General features: G+C 43.4%; 2 protein-coding genes and 2 non-coding genes across 4 annotated transcripts; all 4 read right to left on the minus strand.

Annotated features, from left to right (window-relative positions):
- Positions 1 to 577: 577 nt before the first annotated feature.
- LOC104435296 (mitogen-activated protein kinase kinase kinase 17) lies at positions 578 to 2,417 on the minus strand. Its single transcript, XM_010048074.3, has one exon. The coding sequence runs from the start codon at positions 2,167 to 2,169 to the stop codon at positions 598 to 600; it is 1,572 nt and encodes a 523-aa protein (XP_010046376.3). The 5' UTR covers positions 2,170 to 2,417; the 3' UTR covers positions 578 to 597.
- Positions 2,418 to 9,100: 6,683 nt separating this feature from the next.
- Positions 9,101 to 11,360, minus strand: LOC104432633 (probable protein phosphatase 2C 25). The gene is made up of 4 exons (XM_010045112.3): positions 10,691 to 11,360; positions 10,004 to 10,342; positions 9,704 to 9,883; positions 9,101 to 9,597 (listed from the first exon to the last, which is right to left on the minus strand). Exons 1-4 carry the CDS (start codon positions 11,204 to 11,206, stop codon positions 9,436 to 9,438), a joined length of 1,197 nt encoding a protein of 398 aa, XP_010043414.2. The 5' UTR covers positions 11,207 to 11,360; the 3' UTR covers positions 9,101 to 9,435.
- Positions 11,361 to 14,535: 3,175 nt separating this feature from the next.
- LOC120291003 lies at positions 14,536 to 14,680 on the minus strand. The gene has a single exon (XR_005548813.1). It is a non-coding gene; the product is annotated as a small nucleolar RNA snoR136 (small nucleolar RNA).
- Positions 14,681 to 14,776: 96 nt separating this feature from the next.
- On the minus strand, positions 14,777 to 14,861 carry LOC120291041. The gene has a single exon (XR_005548847.1). It is a non-coding gene; the product is annotated as a small nucleolar RNA SNORD25 (small nucleolar RNA).
- Between the last annotated feature and the right edge of the window lie 5,555 nt (positions 14,862 to 20,416).

Consider the following 20,416-nt stretch of genomic DNA (forward strand, 5'->3'; position numbering starts at 1 on the left):
CTCCCACCCGTTCACCTGGGATTGGTCCTTCCCGAAGTCTTACCACTCGGGCACGCTTTCTCTCCACTTGGGGCAAAACAACAAAAAATAAATGGGAGGAGACGAGGAGCGACTGAACTGAACACTGGAAGACGTGGCGGACGAGCCAGAGTTGCCTGTGTCCGGTGCATACGAATTCCATCGGAGGAGTCTTTCGTTGCGTACGGAATTGAATTGGCGCATTAACATGACCTGCTTGATCCAAAAATGACAAGAATAGCTCCAAGCCACGAGGAAGATAAACCACCAGCTGACTAGAGTCCCGTCTAAATCAATTATAATCCTCGGACGTGTCCCGCTCATGTGTCGCGATGAGCGCCAAATGCTAAATATCCAATTGGGGCAGTCGCTAAAGTACCGACGCCCACACGCAAGTCATCTTATCTTCACCCCCCCAATGGTCCTCATCCGTTGCCCATCCCTTTCTAAACTTGCCTTTTACGACTGACGACTGACTCCCATTTCAACATCGACTTGGCTTGGAAACGGACCGACTCGCGAAAAACATGGGATCGCCTGAATTCCGATGCTCGCGGTGGCCTTCGATCGCGCGACTGCTCACGACGCATCATGCGCATTACAGGGGCGTCCAGAATATAGCTTCACGTGCACGATGCGTCTATGAAGAAGCAAAACCGAAAAGGGAGCGCTGCCCAGAACGGGGGCACGCGGCTCATGCTGGATGGATCGTCGCGGGCCGTGAAAGCACCCGTTTTCATCGATCGACCACGAGAAGAATAAGAAAACCGCGAGAGAATGCGAAAATGTGATATAACAGAAAAGCAAAAGTATATTCCGCGACAAGATTCTCAACAAGCAATGACAATAATAATGTAATAACGACACCACCGCACCACGCAAGCTGTAAAAGACCATTTCTTTTTCCCCAACAGCTAAGTAACCACCACCCCCACCACCCTCCTCCCCCGACGACGAGCTGCCACTGCACGACTGGGCCTCCGTTGCCAAAAGCCTGCCGCTCGAATTTGAATATTCCGCAATTCCGCTCCCGTTTCCCCGTTCTGCCCCTGACGTTTCGCGATATTGCGAGCTTGTCCCCGCCTCTTCCTGCTCCTCCGCCTCAGGGTCACATTCTCCGTTCATCCTCACCACCGTCCAATCATCCGATTCCCAATTCGCCCCGCCGCTCGAACTCAATTTACCGATCCTAGCCCTGGCGTCGGCCACGTCCTCGTCGGAGACGAAATTCGAACTCGGGCCCGCCTCGTCGGCGTCGTCGTTGTCGTCGTTGTCTTCGTCTTCGAATTCCGAGCTGACCCAGTCGAGCACGCACCGCGGGGACGAGTCGTCCGCCGCGTCCTTCTGCAAGAAGGGATGCTGCAGCAGCTGATCGCAGCTCCACCGCGCCTCCGGGTCTCTGCTGAGGCACTTCTCGAGGAAGTCGCGGCCCAGCTTCGACAGCTGAGCCGGGTACTCGGGCGCCTCGCTCGAGTACCCAATCCGGGTCAGCGTGTCGACGCCGTGATCCTCCCACGGCGGCCGGCCCGTGACCATCTCCACGACGGCGCAGCCCAAAGACCAGACGTCGCTGGGCGCGCCCTGGCGCTCGCCGCGGATCACCTCTGGCGCCATCCACAGGGGACTCCCACGTGGCGCGATCCTATCCCCCGACTCGCCGATTCTGATCGCCGAGCCGAAATCGGCGAGCTTCGCCGATCTCGGGTCCTGACCCACCAGAATATTCCTCCCCTTGACGTCGCAGTGCACAATGCCTCCGGCGTGCAGTTGCTGCAGAGCAGAGACGACGCACCGGGCTTGCGACCTCACGATCGCCTCGTCCGCGTCGGAGAACTTGCCCCACCGGCGGGCCGCCGAGTCAGCGGCGGTGCCGCCGGGCACGTACTCCATGTGCAGGTTCCGGCACGCCGTCTTCGCTGAACCCTCGTGGCGGGTGACGTCGTCGCCGAGGTACGCGACCACGTGAGGCGACGGCGGGAGCGAGCGGAGGATCCGAATCTCGTTCTCCAAGGACTCGATCTGATGGGGAAGGCAGGAGGCGGCGTCGACGGACTTGACGGCGAAGACCTCGCCGGTTCGCTTGTCGAACCCGAGGCTGACGGTGCCGAAAGATCCTCGGCCGATGCACCGGCCTCTGACCCACGAAGCCATGGAAGAGACAAAGACTTCCGCGAATTCAAGTTCCTCTTTTTCTCCGAATTTGCGGGGTGTGATGTCTGTCTGAAGCAGAGTGGAAGAGAGATGGAGAGAAGAAGCTGAGGGAATTGTGGGAGGACTAGGAGCGTGTGTTCTTTCCTTGGGGGTCACTTTTTGAGGGGGTCCAAAGCTGAAAACGAGAATATATATGGGCAGGCGGGCGGGGAGGCGCGTGAAAGGAAAGAGAGAACACGGAACATGGAACGTGGATGTTCTGTTCTGTGTTTTTTTTACTTACTTATCCTCTCCGGACCCTGATCTGATGTGGAATTAAATAAATTAATGAAGGAGAAACTCGGAAGGAAAGAGAGAGGACGGTCTTTGCTTTGCTTGGGGCTGGGGTCGGGGAGGGTGACGTTGTGGGAGTTCTTGGGGGGCGGGCAACTGTTATAACCGGTGGCGGTTGACGTATGAGAGGAGGTGGTGGAGAGGGCAGGGGATGTTGCGATCCTTCCTTTCCCATCCTTATCCCCACCGCCTATTCGCCTCCATTTTCTCGAATTCTTTTTTTTTTCTCGTCCGGCACGAAAGACGAGAGAGAGAGAGAGAATCTTTTGTTTTGTTCTCTTCCTTCGCCGGAGCTCCTTTTGCCTTGAAATTCCGGGTCGCTCCCCGCGGGAACTAAAGCACGTGGAACATCTCGGGCAATTTCCAGGAGACTTCGTTAGGGCATGGTTTTTCTACGGTGGTGGGGAGGATTGGGTCGTGGATCCGCACGCAGGAAGCATCCCCTCGGTCGGATCCGTGTCCCGCCGGTTCCGTAAAATCTCTTTTTCTGTTTGTTTGGTTTAGCTGGTTCGTGAATGCTAATAATCACGTGCGTTGTTCATGTAGCCGGATGCGAGTGGTGTTGTGACGGACCCGCGACCGCTTGGTCTCGAGTTATTTCGGCCGGGAGAAAGACGTGATGGACGCGCCCACGTCATGAAACGTCGGGTGAAAAGGTTTAAAAAAAAAACAGAGAAAAAGAATATAAATATTTTTATATATATAGAGAGAGAGAATCCAAGTTGGCAACACCAAAAAGGCGCTTAGTGAATGCTGATGCAACCCACCCACATGGAACGACAGGTTTCGGTTGCGACCGATGTTCTGAACTAACACCGTGGGGCCCACCCCCGCCCGCCGACGTGGCGGACCGGCCTAGGTCCACGTGTCGGGCGCGGATGTGATTTCTCGGGAGGCCGGCGAGGGGCGGGATGATGCCGAATGTGTCGGGATTCGGCAGACGATGCTGGGGGCGTGGCTTTCGCAAGTGATGAGCTCTTCCAGTAGGAGGTCTGGTGGGTGACGTGCACCACCGGCCTCCATAAAAATATACTCTCCCCTTCCTTTACGAATAATTCATTTATCGAATAATTCATTTATTCCTAACGTCAGACGTGTTGGATATATATAAAAATATATATTTATGAGTGGAATTTGCATTTGCCGGAGCTGGACAGGCCCCTCCATCCATTATCGTATGCCAGAGATCCGTATCTTCTCGGGGGATGAGGAGACCCATTCCTTACCCTCAGCTCGTGGTGCCCATTTTTCCTCAGCTTCTCCTTTTTCTGATTGGCCGCTCGTAACTGCTCAGAAAACTCTCTGCATGGGGCTAAGAAATGACGAAAGGCAGGCTAAGTAAAATCTATAGGTCCACATTCCATTCGCATGTTCTTGGAAAAAGAGCACATATGAGGACTAAAATGGTGCGATGGTTACTTCACGAATGATGGACAGAGACCCAGAGATCCCGATTCTTGTGTCTTTGTGACGTGAAAAGGGCTGTGGTCGCTGCCTTAATGGATAAGACTCGTCGAGTGCCAACGCGGGATATTGCTTTACTTCTACTATCCGTTACTACTTTTTTTATTGAACTAAAAGAAAACACAAGATAAAACATCTGCCCTTGGCATGTCTACTGATTTAATGTATGCGAGGATGAACTTTATTATGTAAAGTTTGTGTTGGTCTGATTACTTTAAAGAGCATCCAAAGGACAAATTTTTTTTTAGTTTACAAGAATCAGAACAAGACGGATCAATAAGGCATATTTGTGGGTGATGTTTGCACAAGCGATGGTACCTCTTTATTCTTATTTGTTCTCATTATTTTAATTTTGCCGATTCCGCAGGACAACAAGAGGAACGATGTGGAGGATATTAAAGAACGGATAAGGGGGAATGTCCATCATGTAACACTCACCAAAAAGGAAGCTGAAAGGAGGAGGAGGAGGGGGAAGCTTGTCCACAAGTTAAATTCACCTACATGGCCACAACAAGAAAGCAACGCAAGCAAATACGAACCTCCGTGGATCATCATTACCATCCTCTCTCGGGTTCAATATAAAAATAAAAGAAATCCCGGAAATGGATAACGTGGAAATGCACTCGTTAGACTCGGCCTACTGCTCCACGTGGAATCACACCTGGCACGGAAACGACCAAAGATTTAAAGAGAGCTGGCGCGGCGAACCTAGAAAAGAGTCGGGGACCTCTTTTTTTTTATTGAACTATTGACAACGTGGGCAACTTTGGATTTGTAAAGGAAGGGATGGAGGGAATCAAAATATCTTTTCGCGATCACGTAGCCAGTGACGACACGCATCGGGTCGGGGAGGGGAGGACGATTGGAGGATCGACGTTGACGTGGACAAATAGCGAAACTTCAGGTTGAAGAAACGCCAGTGCAGTGCCTGAGGAAGCGATTCCTGGGATCTGCTTCTCCTTTTCTTCCTCTTTTCTTCCCGGAGCGCGTGCCGTACACAAGTCCGTGTTAACAAAACCGGGGGCCCCGCTCGGCATCGCTCGCAGCTTCCACGACCATCTTATGAAAAATCAGCACAATCGTCTCGCAAGTTATCCGGAAAGTCCCCGCCCCCTAATCCTAGACGAATCGGCAGATGTCATTAAATATCTAAGCGTAGATCATTTAATTTTACGTGCTGACCTCGCACCGCGTTCGTCGACACGCATTTCACGGAAAGGCAAAGAGATACTCACGAAACTTCTGTATTCACACTCTTCCTGGCCTCGTTTCTACCTCATCGTTCCCATCCGCACAGCACGGACCATACACGTTTCACCAGATTGACAAGAATGGAAAATCGCTTTGAAGCTTCCATCCGGGCTCAAGACTTTCACGTCTTGTCTTTCTAGAGATGCCGGGGCTTCGCTTGATCATTCCTGCAGTCACACGGATATTATTCGTGACGATGGTCTTGTCCCATCCAATCCGATTGTTGTTGACGCGTGGACATTTTCTGTAAGAGAGGGGGCGAAGTAAACTGGCGGGTTTATTCGATCGGAAGTATAGGATGCTGTCGACTTCTCAAATATTCCAAGGCATAAAAACAGATACCCATCACCGAAAATGCGATGTTCTTTCTCCACTGCAGAAAAGCCTCGCGTGATAACTTTTTGCAGCTTCCTCGCGCGATCCTCAAGGACGTCCAGAGTACTCAAAGATAGAGGATTAAAAGGGCAATTGCATTATAATTTAAGCTGACTTACTTAGCTGCTAATTAATTAACATCGTGCCGCCTCCCTCTACAACCACGAATTGCATGCCTCAACCTCCCATGACACGGATTCCAAAAAGGCCAATTTTTCTTCTTTCTTTTGTTTTCCCTTCGACTCCCTTCCATTCTTCTTGCTGCGCGGGCCGTTTCTTGTTTGTCCAAAGTTATCAATATATTTCTTACTTTTCAAAAAAAAAAAAAAAACCTATTATGCTTATATCAATTCACTTCTAAAACTTTCAATTAAATTAATTTAGTCATAAACCTATTGTGCTTATACCAATCTAGTCACAAACATTTCAATTATATCAATTTAATCAAAAATATTTTTTATTATTTGTCAATTTAGTCATTTAACTAATTTTAACCTGAATCTTGACATGGTAGTCTAATTATTTGTCAATTTAGTCATTTAACTAATTTTAATTGGTAGTCTTTGTCATATGCAGTATAACTAGCCCTAGTGTGAACAATTTTTAAATTCTTTAAAAATAAATAATTATTTTTTTTCTTTTATTTTTATCTAAACCTAGGCCGGCAAGGTCGTCAATCAACCCTCACTGGCCATAGGCGAGGGCCTTCGCAAACCCTCTGGCACAAGCCAAAAGCCACATCGCCCTCACTTGGTTTGGGATAGGATCACAACACCACGCTAGACTAGGCAAGGATTGTTGGCCTCGACTGTGGGCTGAGGATTGATTGGTGACCTTGTTGGCCTAGGGTTAGGAAAATAAAGAAAAAAAAGAAAAAAAAAATGTCTACATTAACATTAGTTATGTCACATATGACGATCAACATTGATTAGATTGTCTTAATAGTAATTTTAGGTCAAAATTAGCTACAATGACTCCATTGATAAATCAAGTACAATTGAAAGATTTACGATTGAATAACACAAATATAATTTATTAACGACTACTTGGCTAAATTAAAAGGAGTATAAAACTAAAATGGCATGAATACAATATAGATAGGACTTTTTTGATAACTTTCTCTTTGCAACCACCAAAACAGGAGTTATAAGCAATTTAGTCGTTCCTACCCGCGCGCTCGATTTGAAAGTTCAACTAAATCACTACTTTACACCAGCGGTCCACTTCCTTTAGAGGCCAGATTTGGCCTACAACGATAGAAGGACAAAAGGTATGATGGACGCGTTGGCTGTCCCGTCAAGCACCAAACGCAATGATCACTTCTGGTGACTCCACAGGTTTCATTAATATTAATATCGCGAGAAGTTAGGAGGAAAGTCGTGCGCCATACGAAGAGCAGGAAACGCGAACACCCGCGCATTCATGCTCGAAGAGCGCTACCGAGCGCGACGCGTTCATTTAAGAACTCGGCGGATACCAAAACCCACGTCTTCTAGCGACGACAGACGCATCGTCATTGCTGGATCGAGATCTCCTGCATATCTGGCCCGCGATTTGAGAGGACGAATACAGGAGGAGACAACCCGACTAAGAAAATACGGGATACGCGGAGTGAGACTTGGCAGTGTCGTCCAGACATACGCACAATCGCATGTGAATTGTTCAGATGTGGAGCGCGACGCACTGCGAGTCTGCAACCACCGCCGACATGTGACCAAGTCAGGTCGGGCGAGGAAAAGAGCCTCTAAAGACCACTCGATTTGAGCAACAGAAGCGCTGCGGAGAACGTGATTGGGGGGGGGTGGGTAGGGCCCCGAGGAACAAGTTTAAAACTCAATTTTGGCAGGAGGACTTGAATGCTGGGATGGGCCTTGCTTCATGCTTACATGGGCAAAAAAGCCTAGTTGGGTTGGCCGCAGCTCATCGCCTTTTCGTCCACTGAGCAAGTGGATTCTGGGGGGGGAGGGGGCGGTGGTCCGCCGCCATTTCTGAAAGTCTTCTTTTTTCATGTGGTGTGCAATCGCCGTCCTCACATATCTAGTCTTACATGCACTGTGCTGGGATTGGTCTTTCTTGTTAGGTTTCTCCGCGTTTATTGCAGCGGGAAATGCTGGCCGTTGGAGTGTCGTCGGGTCATCTAGCTAAACTCCATAACTCATCTATCAATCTTTTTAGTATGAAGGCACTAGCGGGACTCCATAACTCATTCGTCAATCTTTGTAGTATGAAGGCACTTGCTTTCGCTAAAGCACTTTAAAGTAAAGACAAAAGGAAAAAAAGGAAAGGAAGGACGATTCTGCCTCCATAAGCATGAGACATGCTACATGATGCGTCAATTCCACTAGAAAAACATGAGAAACGTTTGAGAGAGAGAGAGAGAGGAGCATCTTTGCCAATGGTAGCACAAACTAGCATGATATCGAATCACGATATGAATCATGAAAAATCATCCATTTATTAATATCAAGATCACCGTTTCAAGATCACTCTTTGAAAAACTAACTTTTTGCAACTGGTATGAAGAAGAAGCTCCACATGCTGCAACTCATCTATTGCAAAATCCAAGACCACAAGGGAATCCGCTGTGTGATCATATCGAATGAATGAACATAGACATACGGTATAGTATTAGACCATAAATCATGTATTTTGAATGACTCGGAAAAAATATATTTTTTCAAGTGAAATTAGTAGATAGACCCACTCTACATATATAAGGATAAAACATTATATATACTAGAGGTGTGCAAAAGAACCAAAAATTACCCGGAACCGGATCAAACTAGATCAGCCCAAAACTAGTGGTTCCCAAGGGGCTTGGTCCGATTCCCAAATAGGTCTGGTTCCTGATTCTAGGCATGGATTCGCTCACCCGAACTTGATTGGTATTATATATGTATATAGTGTGTGTGTAAGTGCACTCAATTCAAAATGTTAAGAACTTGAGTGTGTTTCATGTCACATACTAGATAGTTAATTACTTTTCTTAAATGATCAGTTGCCCCATTCTATTTAATGTGAAAACGAAGTCATAATGTTTTGTATTCGATTCCTTAAATTGTTCTTGCCGACCAATTAAAAAATCTCTCTTTTTGTTGCAATGGTTGGAGAACATCATCCAACGGAGGAGACCTCGTCATGCTAACTGCAAAAGCAGTGGTGAGAGATGGGCATTACCTGCATCTTGACATCTCGGCTACTCCATCTCACTCGAAGTATGTGAGAGACGTGAAAGTGGTAATGAGAGATTGGGATTAGTGAGAGGTTTCATGAATCCACCCACGGACAGTCGATCATCAATTCCAATTTTTAAGAACCAGTTCTTAGTGAATGGTTCCTAATTCCGGAATAGGAACCACCCACCTAGATTATGCTCATCCCTAACATATATACAGGCTGATACAGTAGCTTGATCCTTAATTTAGCTTCCGTGAAATGGATTGAAATCTCACAAGCTTCTGACACAAGCAGAGTTTGATAACTCAAGCAATTTCAGAACACAAGTGGCTAAGGTAAAAGAACTCAATTTCATATAAATCTGCAACGTAGTATCTTTTTACATGTAAAGAATGAATAGAATGTCGTACTAGTCAAATAAATCCTATCACTGATGTAAGGGGTCCTAAAAATCCCCAAAAGAATGGTTAAATGGAGGCGCTATATTAGAGTAGCAGAAGCCTATAAAGAGAACAAAGTGTCGTCGTCATCAACAATGTCACTACCGGAGTCGAGCAACACGAAGAAGAGTATCATCTTGTCGAGAAGCCTAATCAGCTCCAGCAACAGTTAGGCAAAGCTAAGTCAAATGCTAGTCCAGTGTCTCAGTCATAACAACGTAAGCCATTACATGTATCGACCCAATTGAATCAGCATCACACTTATGTCATCGCAAGAGCCACGGGAAGCAGAGAGGTCCACAAGCTTCCTACAGGCGAGCATTGGTTCGGGCCTGTCGGTACCCATACATAAAGGCCGAGCAATATCTACAGCTTCCTGGTTACTGACCTGAAATCAAAGCGCACAAAGAACTTCAGTTCCTCTACAATAAAGCTTCCAAAGGATTCACGAATAATTAGCATGCTCATTTGTTTTTCCAGAAATTAAAGCTCACCTTGTCCCACAAACCATCGGATGCCAGAATCAGGAACTCATGTTCAGCTTCAATTTTCAAAATGTTTGTTTCCGGCTCAGGTGTTACCCACTTTTTGTATTGCCGATCTCCAATTCCCCTGGACACTGCAAGAGAACCCTGAATTCTCCAGACTCCATGAATAATATCAACATACCCACCCTGCAAAGTAAAGTGAACTTAGAACATTAAGTCATAAATTCGGCTGGCACATTTAAGATAAATCTCCAGCGGTACGCAAAGTTTCAGGAAAACAGCCTTAGATAATTTCTAAATCCTCACCTCTGCTTCAATGCGTTGCTTTTCATCTTCCCTACAAGGCCTATGATCAGATGTAAGAGCCTCCGCAGCGCCAGCTTTACAAAGAACAGCTCGACAATCTCCAGCATTAGACACAAAGAGGTTGCCCCTTCTAATCAAGGCAGTCACGCAGCATGAGCCGCCTCGTGATTCCTCATTCAGAAAATCCGAATCGGTCTTCAGGTAACCATGCTTCACAGCCGTCTCCGTTTCATTCTCGTCTCTTCTCATCACTTCATCTATGATATTCTTATTTAAGTTTTCTGCGGCAAACTCAGCAGCCATTGCACCTCCATGCCCATCAAATACACCAAACAGCGCCTGCACATTGAAAGTAGCAGAATCAGGTTAGTGCTACAATGAACTGAATTGACTAAGTTCCTGTCATAACAAAACTTTTCTGGAGTTCATTGCCGTTTCTTGGATTCTAGCTTTAAAAACTTAAGTCAGTAGCCTAAGGTTCCAACCAGTTTCTTTCTAGCGATCACACATACGAAGCACATCTCATCCTGAACCATTCGAGGAACAGTAGCATAAACCATTTCGGGATCTTCATCGAACTCTCCAACTAAAGGTAATAGTCAGGTACAACGATCGATCCAACGCGAACGCAAGCTATTCACGAATTATAAAGAAGAAGCCCCAACTGAAGAAAAGAAAAAAAGTTACCTGCTTGCTGTCTCCGTGGATAGCGACCGAAGCAGAATACCGATCCTCCATGGCTTCCCTCCTCCCTCTCTTGCAATAAACAGAGTACCCGTACACCTCCCTCTCCTCCTCCACGACATCCCTAGCGGCCGCCGACGGCGTCGCCGGCACCCCAAAACTCAGCGCCGCCACGGGTATGTCGAGCCTGGTGGGCCTCTTCCGCTTCAAGACCGTCGGCGACGCGCCCGCGCCCTGGACCTGGGCCTGGACGGCGCCGGAAGCGGCGGACGAGGAGGCGTTCGAGAGGCCGGTCGGCGGCTTCTGGAGCCGGAGCCGGAAGGGGGAGGACGGCGACGAGGAGGAGGAAGGCGAGGAGGAGGAAGGGGGAGGGGAGGGCTTGAGGTGGGCGAGGGAGAGAGAGACGGACGCCTCGGGAGAGGCAGAGCGGATGGAGGCCTTGTTGCAGAAGAGGGAGGACGCGATGACCCTCGAGGGAGAGAAGACCGGAGAGTTGGAGACTGCCACCGAACAAGACATGGTCGTCCGAGGTTGTTTCGCCCGTTCGCTTCTGATCTGTGTGTGTCAGACGGCGGTGGTTGTTGTTCGCTGCAACGTTCGATTTTTCTGGAGAAGAGGAGGAGGAGGAGGAGGAGGAGGAGGAGTGGTCTTTTTGGAATTGATAGAGTGAGGAGAGAGATGGAAGGGTTTATAAATGGTGGGGGGGAGTGGTTTTTTTCCGGAGAGTGCGTGTATGATGGGGAGAGATTTTTTCATGTTCAGATTCAACCATGGTTTGACCAGGGATGGAGACGCTCCGATCGCGAAAGTACCGAAATGGCCTCCTACCTTTTTTTGCTGGCTAATATTGTGGAGGTTCTGACCAATTTTTTTTTTTTAATGAAATAGGAATTGCGAAAAAATCATCTGCTTTTGCGATTTGTTGTTTGGTCCCTCTTGTAACTTCTTGGTTCTTGATCCGAAAATAATCGTGGAATTAAAATATATATATGCTTGTTGTGGTTATCTTATGTCGTAACAAAAATATAAAAATAATTTTAAGAGTGAGAAATCAAGTCGAGCGTTTAGATTGGATAATTATTCTCTATGGTTCTCTTGAAGCATATAATTATTACGTTGCCATGATGTTTTTAGCGTGTGGAAATTCTCCCTTGTATACTCAAATTCAAATTCTAGTCACGTTCATCACATTATGAGTATTTGATAACATGAAAGTTCCATGCCTATAACATTTTCTATATGCTTTTCCATGTTTTGCGCACCAAACGACGCCGGTGGTTATAATATCAAAGATTTCTTACTCTTTAAAGAGGTTTATCGATGATTAACAATTGTAACGAAATTGTATATTTTTGAATAGATACGAAAAAGTAGAATTTCCCCTCGCATGCTTCCATTAGCTATGGTAAGATTCTTAATTTTATTTTGAAATTGGTAGCTCTTCTACTCTTTCTTTCCAGGCAGGCACATGGACTAGGTTTATTATGAGGACTCAACGTTTTTCGTAATCTATAAAATAAAAAAAAAAAACATAAAAAAAAAAAGAAAAAGCAAGAACGATTGAAAGGAGGGGGGGTAATAACGGAATTAGAGAGGATGGGAAAGGAGTAGTGGGGGTGCCAGGGCAGATAGCCGAAAAGGAGGGTTCAAAGTTGGAGCGAAGGTCAAAACACGTTACTTGGCTACAATTCAATACGCTTTCTCTCCATCACTAAGCCTTCTTTTTTCTTCCTTCTTTTTTTCTTTGGTCAATAAATGGTCGCTTTCTTTTACTCCACACGAATAATGCCCTGTGCTCACATTGAATTTTTCTTTTCTCTTTTTTCTTTTCCTAATTTCGCAAGGTCGCAGATCTTTCCCCCATTCATTCGGTGTGAGGACGAGGACCGAGCGAACCGGACAAGGGCGGCCGAGTGGGGCCCCGTTTTGAATTTGACTCGTTCGTAAGGGGGAGGAGGCCAGACAGGGACAAAAGAGGGACGGAGGGGAGGCGAGGGGAGGCAGGCAGGAAGGCAGGCGCTCTGAAGTTACCGTTAGGCTCTGCGGGAGGGCCGGTGGATGCGTTAATATTTTTGCTTTTTGGCATCATCTCACGACCGTTGGCGCTTCAGCCTTCTTGGGGAGGCAACGTATCTCGACCGACCGCTGCCTAAATATCTCCATCCCCCGACCCTCCCTTGGTCCCCTACATCATACGTGTCTGGATCGTTTGAAATTGTGTTGTCGAGCGTCCCGAATTGCTTAATAATTTAGAAATTGTTTCCCCGGGGTCATATTGAAAAGGAGAATTATACGATCATTAGGGGATCCATTATTCTTTGTTCCGCCACGTGTAGATTATTGACTAGTTGAAACCTAGCTCGAGAGCTCGCTTTAAACTCTAGTTGCTTCGATCACTTGCTCGATTGCTTTGACTTTAGTTTTATGATTTCTCACTTGTTCTCTCTCGTATCGAGTTAGGGTTTATGGACTAGCAAATTGGGGGTTTTAGGGCTTACTTCGAGATTTCACTCGTAAATCTCGTGAGCTAATAATCAAGATAATTTTCTTTTTTTCAGGACAAAAGAATGTTCGTTCTCCTGGCAAGATGTGACCATAAGGGGGCGATTGGCACGTGTTCATACACATGAGAGGGCCGGTTTGAAGTCAGGTATTGTGAAACAATGGTCGCTTCGGAGAATTTTTTAAAAATATTTTTCGAGCGCGTGAAAATAAATGCCGACATATTTTCACATATACTTTGTTGAAAAAAAAAACAGAAAAACTAGTTTTTTGTTTTTTTTTTTGGCAGAAATAGAAAAACTCGTTTGCTATTTGTCAAATAACACGGTTTCTCCTTGGAGGTTTTCTCATTGGATACGTAGAAGATGACGGCAGCAGGTTCATAGCCATAGGGGTCTCAATCACGTTTCGTTTTCCTTGCCATTAATCAATCCACCGTCAAAGGAAACGTAGGAAGCATATGAGCCAGTCCCGTGAGTAGCCACTAGGGTCAGTCATTTCTTGTTCCATTCCCCACACACTCGTAGACCAGCCTGGAATTTTGCCTGGAATTGCTGGAGACCGCACTAGTAATTTGACACTTTGGAAATTGGGCTGGACCTCCGATACTTCGACAATTTATAATGACACCTTGTAAATTGGGCTGAGCCCCATAGATAGACGATGGTCCGGTCATTGACCATCATTCTTATATAACGCCGGTATATTGAAAGTTTTAAAATTTATCAATAATTTAATTATAACATTTTTCAAAAGGCATAATTAAATTATAAAATTTATCAAGAAAGTACAATCAATTTTCAGGCAACTCAAATTAATCAAATCAAATCATTCCTTTCTTTTCCAAAGTTTTAAGTTTTGATTACACGACAAATTTTAAAATTTAATAACATTTTCTAAAAATTTTAAAATTCAATTACATTTTTTTAATAAATTTAGGATTTCTAATATCCTTATCCCTTATATTTGTGTTGTTCCATTAGGTTTAGAAATTGCTCTTAATTTTTAAAATCTCCGAAATAATCATGATCAAGATCCCTTCCCATTATTGTTATTCTTATTTTTTCTAGTTCTCTATTTCTTTGTCCAGTCCGACTTTCATTTGGTCCGTCTAGATTCAAATCGGGTGTGCTAGTCCGCAATCTTCACAAAGGGAGAGACCCCTGTTTCTCTGCTCACGAGCTGAAAATTGAAAGTCAAATGGGGGCGAGCAGTTCACTCTTCTTCCACTTCTTCAGGGGTACTTCTGGGCAATGTGATTAGCCTGTTGATAATCCAGGCTCACCAACGTGAACTGGCAGGGTTGAGAAAAAAGAAGACTTAAATTTGTGGATCCGAAATAAAAATAATGTGGTTCCCCGACGTCCAAATTACTTCACCAAGAATGAAGCACTGGATAGCGAGGGGAACGATTTTATCGGCTTCATTCTTGAAACTAATGCCCGAGACAACCACATGATATTGATTGCTTCGACAGCAATATGAAGCCAGACGTTGATTTGCAGCAATAACAACAATAACAACACTAGATTGGATTACTCAATTTCAATTTCATTTTCCGATTTGGGAGAGGATGCATCTGATTGGTGAGACTCAGTCCCTTAGATGTTCATAAAGAGTTGCGATCATGCTCGCAAGTCATTACAGGTCTGTAGAGCTCATCACCGTCTCACCTACAGATCAACAAACAAAGGGAAAGACAGGAAAATACGAGGAACACGTCCAAAGGAAAAGGGACATGAATTTCGATGGAAACTGGGGGGATATGTAGCTGCTCCAGTGTTTCTCCCAAAGCAACGATGCGAAAGCAAGTCTGAGGGAGATTGATAAGACAAAAGCAACACGTAGTAATATCGCTTCAAGGGAACGAGTCTCGTGGGAATCGAATAATCTCCTCACAGACCAGATAGCGAAGCTCAGAACACAAATCCATCCTCATCTCGCACAGATCGACGGACAGACATGTAAAACACATGCGAAATCGAGTTCAGGCGGAAACAATCCAGCTAATCAAGCATCGATAAACAAGAAGAAGAAGAATAACGAAGAAGAAGACGAGAGCTAATCGAATCGAACGGAGGATTATCGTGCAAACCGAAAACCCTAGCTTCCACAGGTGCTCCAGCGGCGTGGCAATTGGCTGTGTACAGAAGTTGGGGTGTTCTGCATTTTATAAAGAGGAAGGGGGAATAATCCGACGGTCGAAATGGTGTCTCGTTTTAAGAGATGAGCGGCTACCGATGCCTTTCGGCTTGCGCGCCTGGCCGCAACATTTGCCCTAGTTCTTCCCAACCAACAGCGTGCGAAGTTGCGTACCATCTCTTGGGCCTCGAGGAAGCCCATAAAGGTGGCCCATGTGAGTTTGTCCCTCAGATGGGCCACTCGGCGTGGGCTCACTTAATTGAGAGCCGGGCTTATGTTTTTAGGGTGCATTTGGGACCAACATTTCCAAAGGCCTTGGGCATTCAAAGCCCCTTGAGCCAAATATGTGGTGTTTGGTTAATTTTTTTTAAACCCCCTTATGTAAAGGCTAGCCTTTTGAAGGCTGAAAGCCCAAGGCAGCTCCCTTATGCAAAGGCTGCCTTGGGCTTGCTAGCATTCTCGGCATGTTGCAGGAGGGATTAAAAACAAAATTTTATTTTTTCTTTGTTACCCTTATAATTTTACTAAAATTCCAAATTTGACCCTTTTAAAATAGAAAGTCTAATCCATAACGCCAAGGAGCCACTCGCATTCGTCTCTTCTCTACTCTTTTGGACGCTTCTTCAAATCTCGCTCTTCAAGCTCACCTCTCCGGTCATTGAAGCTCGTTTCTCTGGTCGCCTACCCAAGCTCACCTCTTCGATCGCTGAAGCTCACTTCTTTGATCACCTACTGAAGCTCGCCTGTTCGATCGCTTGCTGAAGCTCGCCTCTCCAATTGCTCGTTGAATCTCGCCTCTTCAGTTGCCTCTCTCTAGTAGCGTCTCTTTTCGTTTAGCAATTATCGGTTTCTTTAAATTTCAATGGTTCCATCCCGGCAAAGAAGTTCTGTAATGCTGGAAATTGACAATACTTGTGCTTGTTGTTTGGTAATTAGAGTGCGTGTGAGCACTTTCGCTTTGGAAAGGCTTGCTTAAAGGTCCTGCCCTTGTGTATTGCTAGATGGTAGAAAGTAAGAATTAGAGCAAAAACGCTGGTTAGACACTTTGAAATTTAATAAACCAATACTCTTAACATCTGCATTTGTTTGTGTAAAGGATAACCATTATCATCTTTAAATGTTTGGACTTCCCATCATTGGAAAATTGTAATAATTGTATGCAATAAAGAGACACGCCAGTAATGAAGGCAAATTTTAGGGCAGTGGAGCAAACCAGCATCTTTGTTATGAATTGTACAATAAATTTACCATCATTGGAATTCCCAACTTTGCTAGTTTGGGAAAAGCTTGGCACCTGCAAATGTGTTTGGTGTTTATGTTAGTCAACTTCTTTTTATGTTTTTCTTGGATTAAAGGGTGGGCAGCAACTTTCGTGACCCTAGGAGCTGGAAGGTTGGATTTTGTTCATATAAGTCACCACTCAGCCTTTTTATGCTGGTCGATTTGCATGAGATCGATCATTTTCTTTGTATTTTCGGAATTGAGAGATATAGCAAATACGAATACCCAGTGTGGTCTAATTCATTGAAGTGCTTACTGTTAGTCTGGACTTGATTTCCCGTGCTGAACCAGGACTAGAGTGTCAGAAATGTTACTTCGATATGTTCTTTTTAAAACTGTTGTTGCAGCAATCATTCTGTTGAGTGTTAATGCTTGGTTGTGTTCATATCTTGTTAGATGATAATATCTCATTCAGTCGGGCCTAGGTAAAATACCTTATGCCACCAATTAATAAAAAAGAAAACTCAGTTCCTAGGATTTGCTGATATTTCTTTCCTTCTCAATTCAAAATGCATCTTTGTATGCTCATGTGTGTTTGAGGGTGTAGTTTCTTGCTTCATGTGTCACTTGTAGTTTCTTGAGGCATTAGGGTTTACAACCATGTCAATTTTATTGATGTTTCTATGAGGAAGCTGGTTTTATGTTGCTTTGCTATATCTTTACCAGGCTCAAAGACATAGAGAATACAGGCAGAAGATAATCTCAAATTATTAGGTACCTCACTAGCAATCTCTAAACAGTTTCTCACTTTTTGAGTTCATGGGTAATGTCAACGTCACACTTCATCTCTCTTAGATATTGCAAAATCTTGTTTTCCTCTTTCGACGAACTTCAAGTTGTTGATTGGAGCTCCCATTAATAAAACTTGATCTGTACATTTACGTTTTTTTTTTTTTTTTTCTATCTTTACTTTTGGTGTTTAGAGGCAATGACATGATATAACTTAATGATTGGGATCACTGTCTTAGCTAAAGAAGAGAATGAGATAATATTTTGATTTGCGATACCATGTTTATCATGTAGATAAACTCCTGACCTGTGGACATGTTGAAATTTTAGAGGCATATTAAGCAAAAAATTCTCGCCTCTCTCTTTGCTCAGAAGGTTTTGAATCTAGGTTCTTTCGTTTCTATTCCTTATGTTTCTGTTCTTTTTCCCCACTCATGTCCGGCTTGGTGTGCTCTTTCTTAGGTTCATGTGAATTGGATTTTGATTTATTTCCAGTGCCCCTTACTTTGTAAATTTTAGAGGTTTGTCTTCAAGGAAAAATGTATATTTAGTGAAGCCCTTTGTAAAAATTAAGTGGCCACATGTCTATCTTAATGTTATGTCAAAATATACATACATATGTGTTCATCCATGTTTACGGAATTGGGTCATAGTTAACCTTATTTGTTTTCATTTTTCAAATATGTTTGTATTCATTTTATTGGAAGATGACAAGTTCATCGAAGGAAAAGACATATTGGAGCCCTAAAGATGTAGAAACTTTTTGTCAATTGTGCGTTGAATAAATTGAAAAAGATAATCGTTTTGCGAGCAACAAAAGGGATGGATAGATTGTTATAATTAACAAGTTTGAGGAGCTGAGGGGAAAAAAGTACGGTAAAAATCAAATGAAGAGTAAGTGGGACAATTTAAAGGAAGAATGGAAAAGATGGAAGCAATTGGTTCAAAAGGATATAAACTAGGGTGGGATCCAAGGAATAAAACTATTGACGCGAGTGATGAATGGTGGGAGAGAAAAATTCAAGTGTTTATCTATTCTTTTTTTACTCTTTTTTTTTTTGGTAAGTTTATATTTTATGACACAATTCCTAAAAATATTTTATTACAACAGGCCAATCCTAAGCTTAAAATCTTTTGAACCAAAGGCATATATCCAGATGTTGAAATTTTGTTGAATCAAATGTTTCAGGGTACAGTTGCTACTAGAAGTATTATTTTGAATCATGCACAAGGTTTATGCAATGATAAGAATGTTCAGGCCACACAAGTTGATATTAGTGGTTGTGTAGGATCTACTAATGATTCTTTAAAGCATGATGTAGGTGAAATGAATACCCAACCAAGTCAAAGTAAGAGTCATAAAAGAGCGGTAGAAAGTTCAACGAAGCAAACTGGAGGAAAGAAAGGAAAAAAATTGATCGGACCTGATCAATTAGCATCACAAATCGACAGACTTTGTTCAACTGTTGAAAGTAGGAGCAATGTAACATCGGTTGCAAAGGAGTTTGATCCTTACAAAGAAATTGTGTAAATATTGAAACCCATACTTTAGGTCATGCAAGACAGAAAGTTGTTTTTCTTTGCGCTCTCACATTTTTCTGAAAAAAAAAAAAAAAGACAACAGATAGATTTTTATGAACTTGGATGGAAATGAAGAAAAAGTCGAGTGGTTAAAGTATAAGTTGGAAGAGCATAATAATCATCGCTAGGATGTTAGTTACTTGTTTGAGCTCTTTCATATTAATCTATATTGTAATGTGAGACTTATTTTGGATTGGTGATTTGCACTACTTGTGAACTCTTTTCCTAATTATGTTCTAATGTGAGACGTGTTTTTATTTTGTGTTCTTTTGATTGGATAGAGTTTGCATATATATTATGGATGATAAATGTTCTATTGATGGATGATTATTCGTCACTTTTCTTACTGTTTTGTTATTTTAAGCAGATATGGATGATTCTCCTAAAAGAGAAATCCATGAAAAAGACAACGAGCAATATTGGCAACTTGTGGAAATTATTCGAGCGACAATTGCTTATCAGGCAACATATAGTAAAAAAAAACCTTGTGGGACATCATCATATACAAGAAATGCATGGTTATGAGAGTTGATGAGTGAAAATGCTAATTTGGTAAGGTGTTATCGAATATTTAGAATGGATAAGATTGTATTTAATAATTTAATGCATGATTTAGTAATATGTTATGGTCTTTAAGGAACTAGGAATATTGATGTTACAAAAATGCTTGGAATATTTCTTCATGTTTTTGGACATGGTATAGGTAATAGGTTAACACAATAGTACTTTCAACATTCTGAGGAAACCATAAGCAATTTTTTTTAGCTTAGTATTAGATAAAGTATGTGAAATGATAAAAGATTTGATCCAACTAGCTGATTGGCAATTTAGGGATGTTCCAGAGAAGATCAAGAATAATCGAAAATTTTATCCTTATTTTAAGGTATGTTTTGATTATACAGTAAGAATAAAGAACTAAATGCAAATTTTGATTATATAATAATATTTTTTTTTTTAGGATTGCATTGCGGCTATTGATAGCACATGTATCCCAACAGTGATATCTACAAAAGATCATATTCGCTTTATTGGTTGAAAATGTATACCAACTCAAAATGTCTTAGAAGTATGTAATTTTAATGTGGAATTCATTTATGTTTGGGCTGGTTGGGTGGGACAAGCCCATGACACTCGTATCATCTATGAAGCCCTAGGGAGATGTGATGTGCAATTTCTTCATCTTCTTCCAGGTCCGTTAATTAATGATTTTTGTACATTAATATGTATTAATATGGACTATGTTGATTAAATTTACATTATATTTGTGTAGGTAAATATTATTTAGTAGATGCCGAATATCCAAATCTGACGGGTTTTTTGGGACCATACAAAGAACTTAGATATCACTTGCTAGAATTTCAACAAGGTCTTGACCTTATATGTTATCGAGATGTATTCAACGTGCTCATTTCTCGCTACAATTGGAAATTGAGCGAGCCTTTGGTATATTGAAGAAGAAATGGAAGATTCTAAAGTACATGCCGAGTTTTCCGT

Source organism: Eucalyptus grandis, chromosome 2 (genome assembly GCF_016545825.1).
Source record: "Eucalyptus grandis isolate ANBG69807.140 chromosome 2, ASM1654582v1, whole genome shotgun sequence".
Lineage (NCBI taxonomy): Eukaryota > Viridiplantae > Streptophyta > Magnoliopsida > Myrtales > Myrtaceae > Eucalyptus > Eucalyptus grandis.

Excerpts from the sequence above, each read along its gene's own strand:
- LOC104435296 (XM_010048074.3), bottom strand. The coding sequence starts at position 2,169 with ATGGCTTCGTGGGTCAGAGGCCGGTGCATCGGCCGAGGATCTTTCGGC.
- LOC104432633 (XM_010045112.3), bottom strand. The coding sequence starts at position 11,206 with ATGTCTTGTTCGGTGGCAGTCTCCAACTCTCCGGTCTTCTCTCCCTCG. Across the intron at positions 9,884-10,003 it reads AGCAACGCATTGAAGCAGAG|GGTGGGTATGTTGATATTAT; the intron begins GTGAGGATTTAG and ends TTTACTTTGCAG. Across the intron at positions 9,598-9,703 it reads CCGATGGTTTGTGGGACAAG|GTCAGTAACCAGGAAGCTGT; the intron begins GTGAGCTTTAAT and ends CTTTGATTTCAG.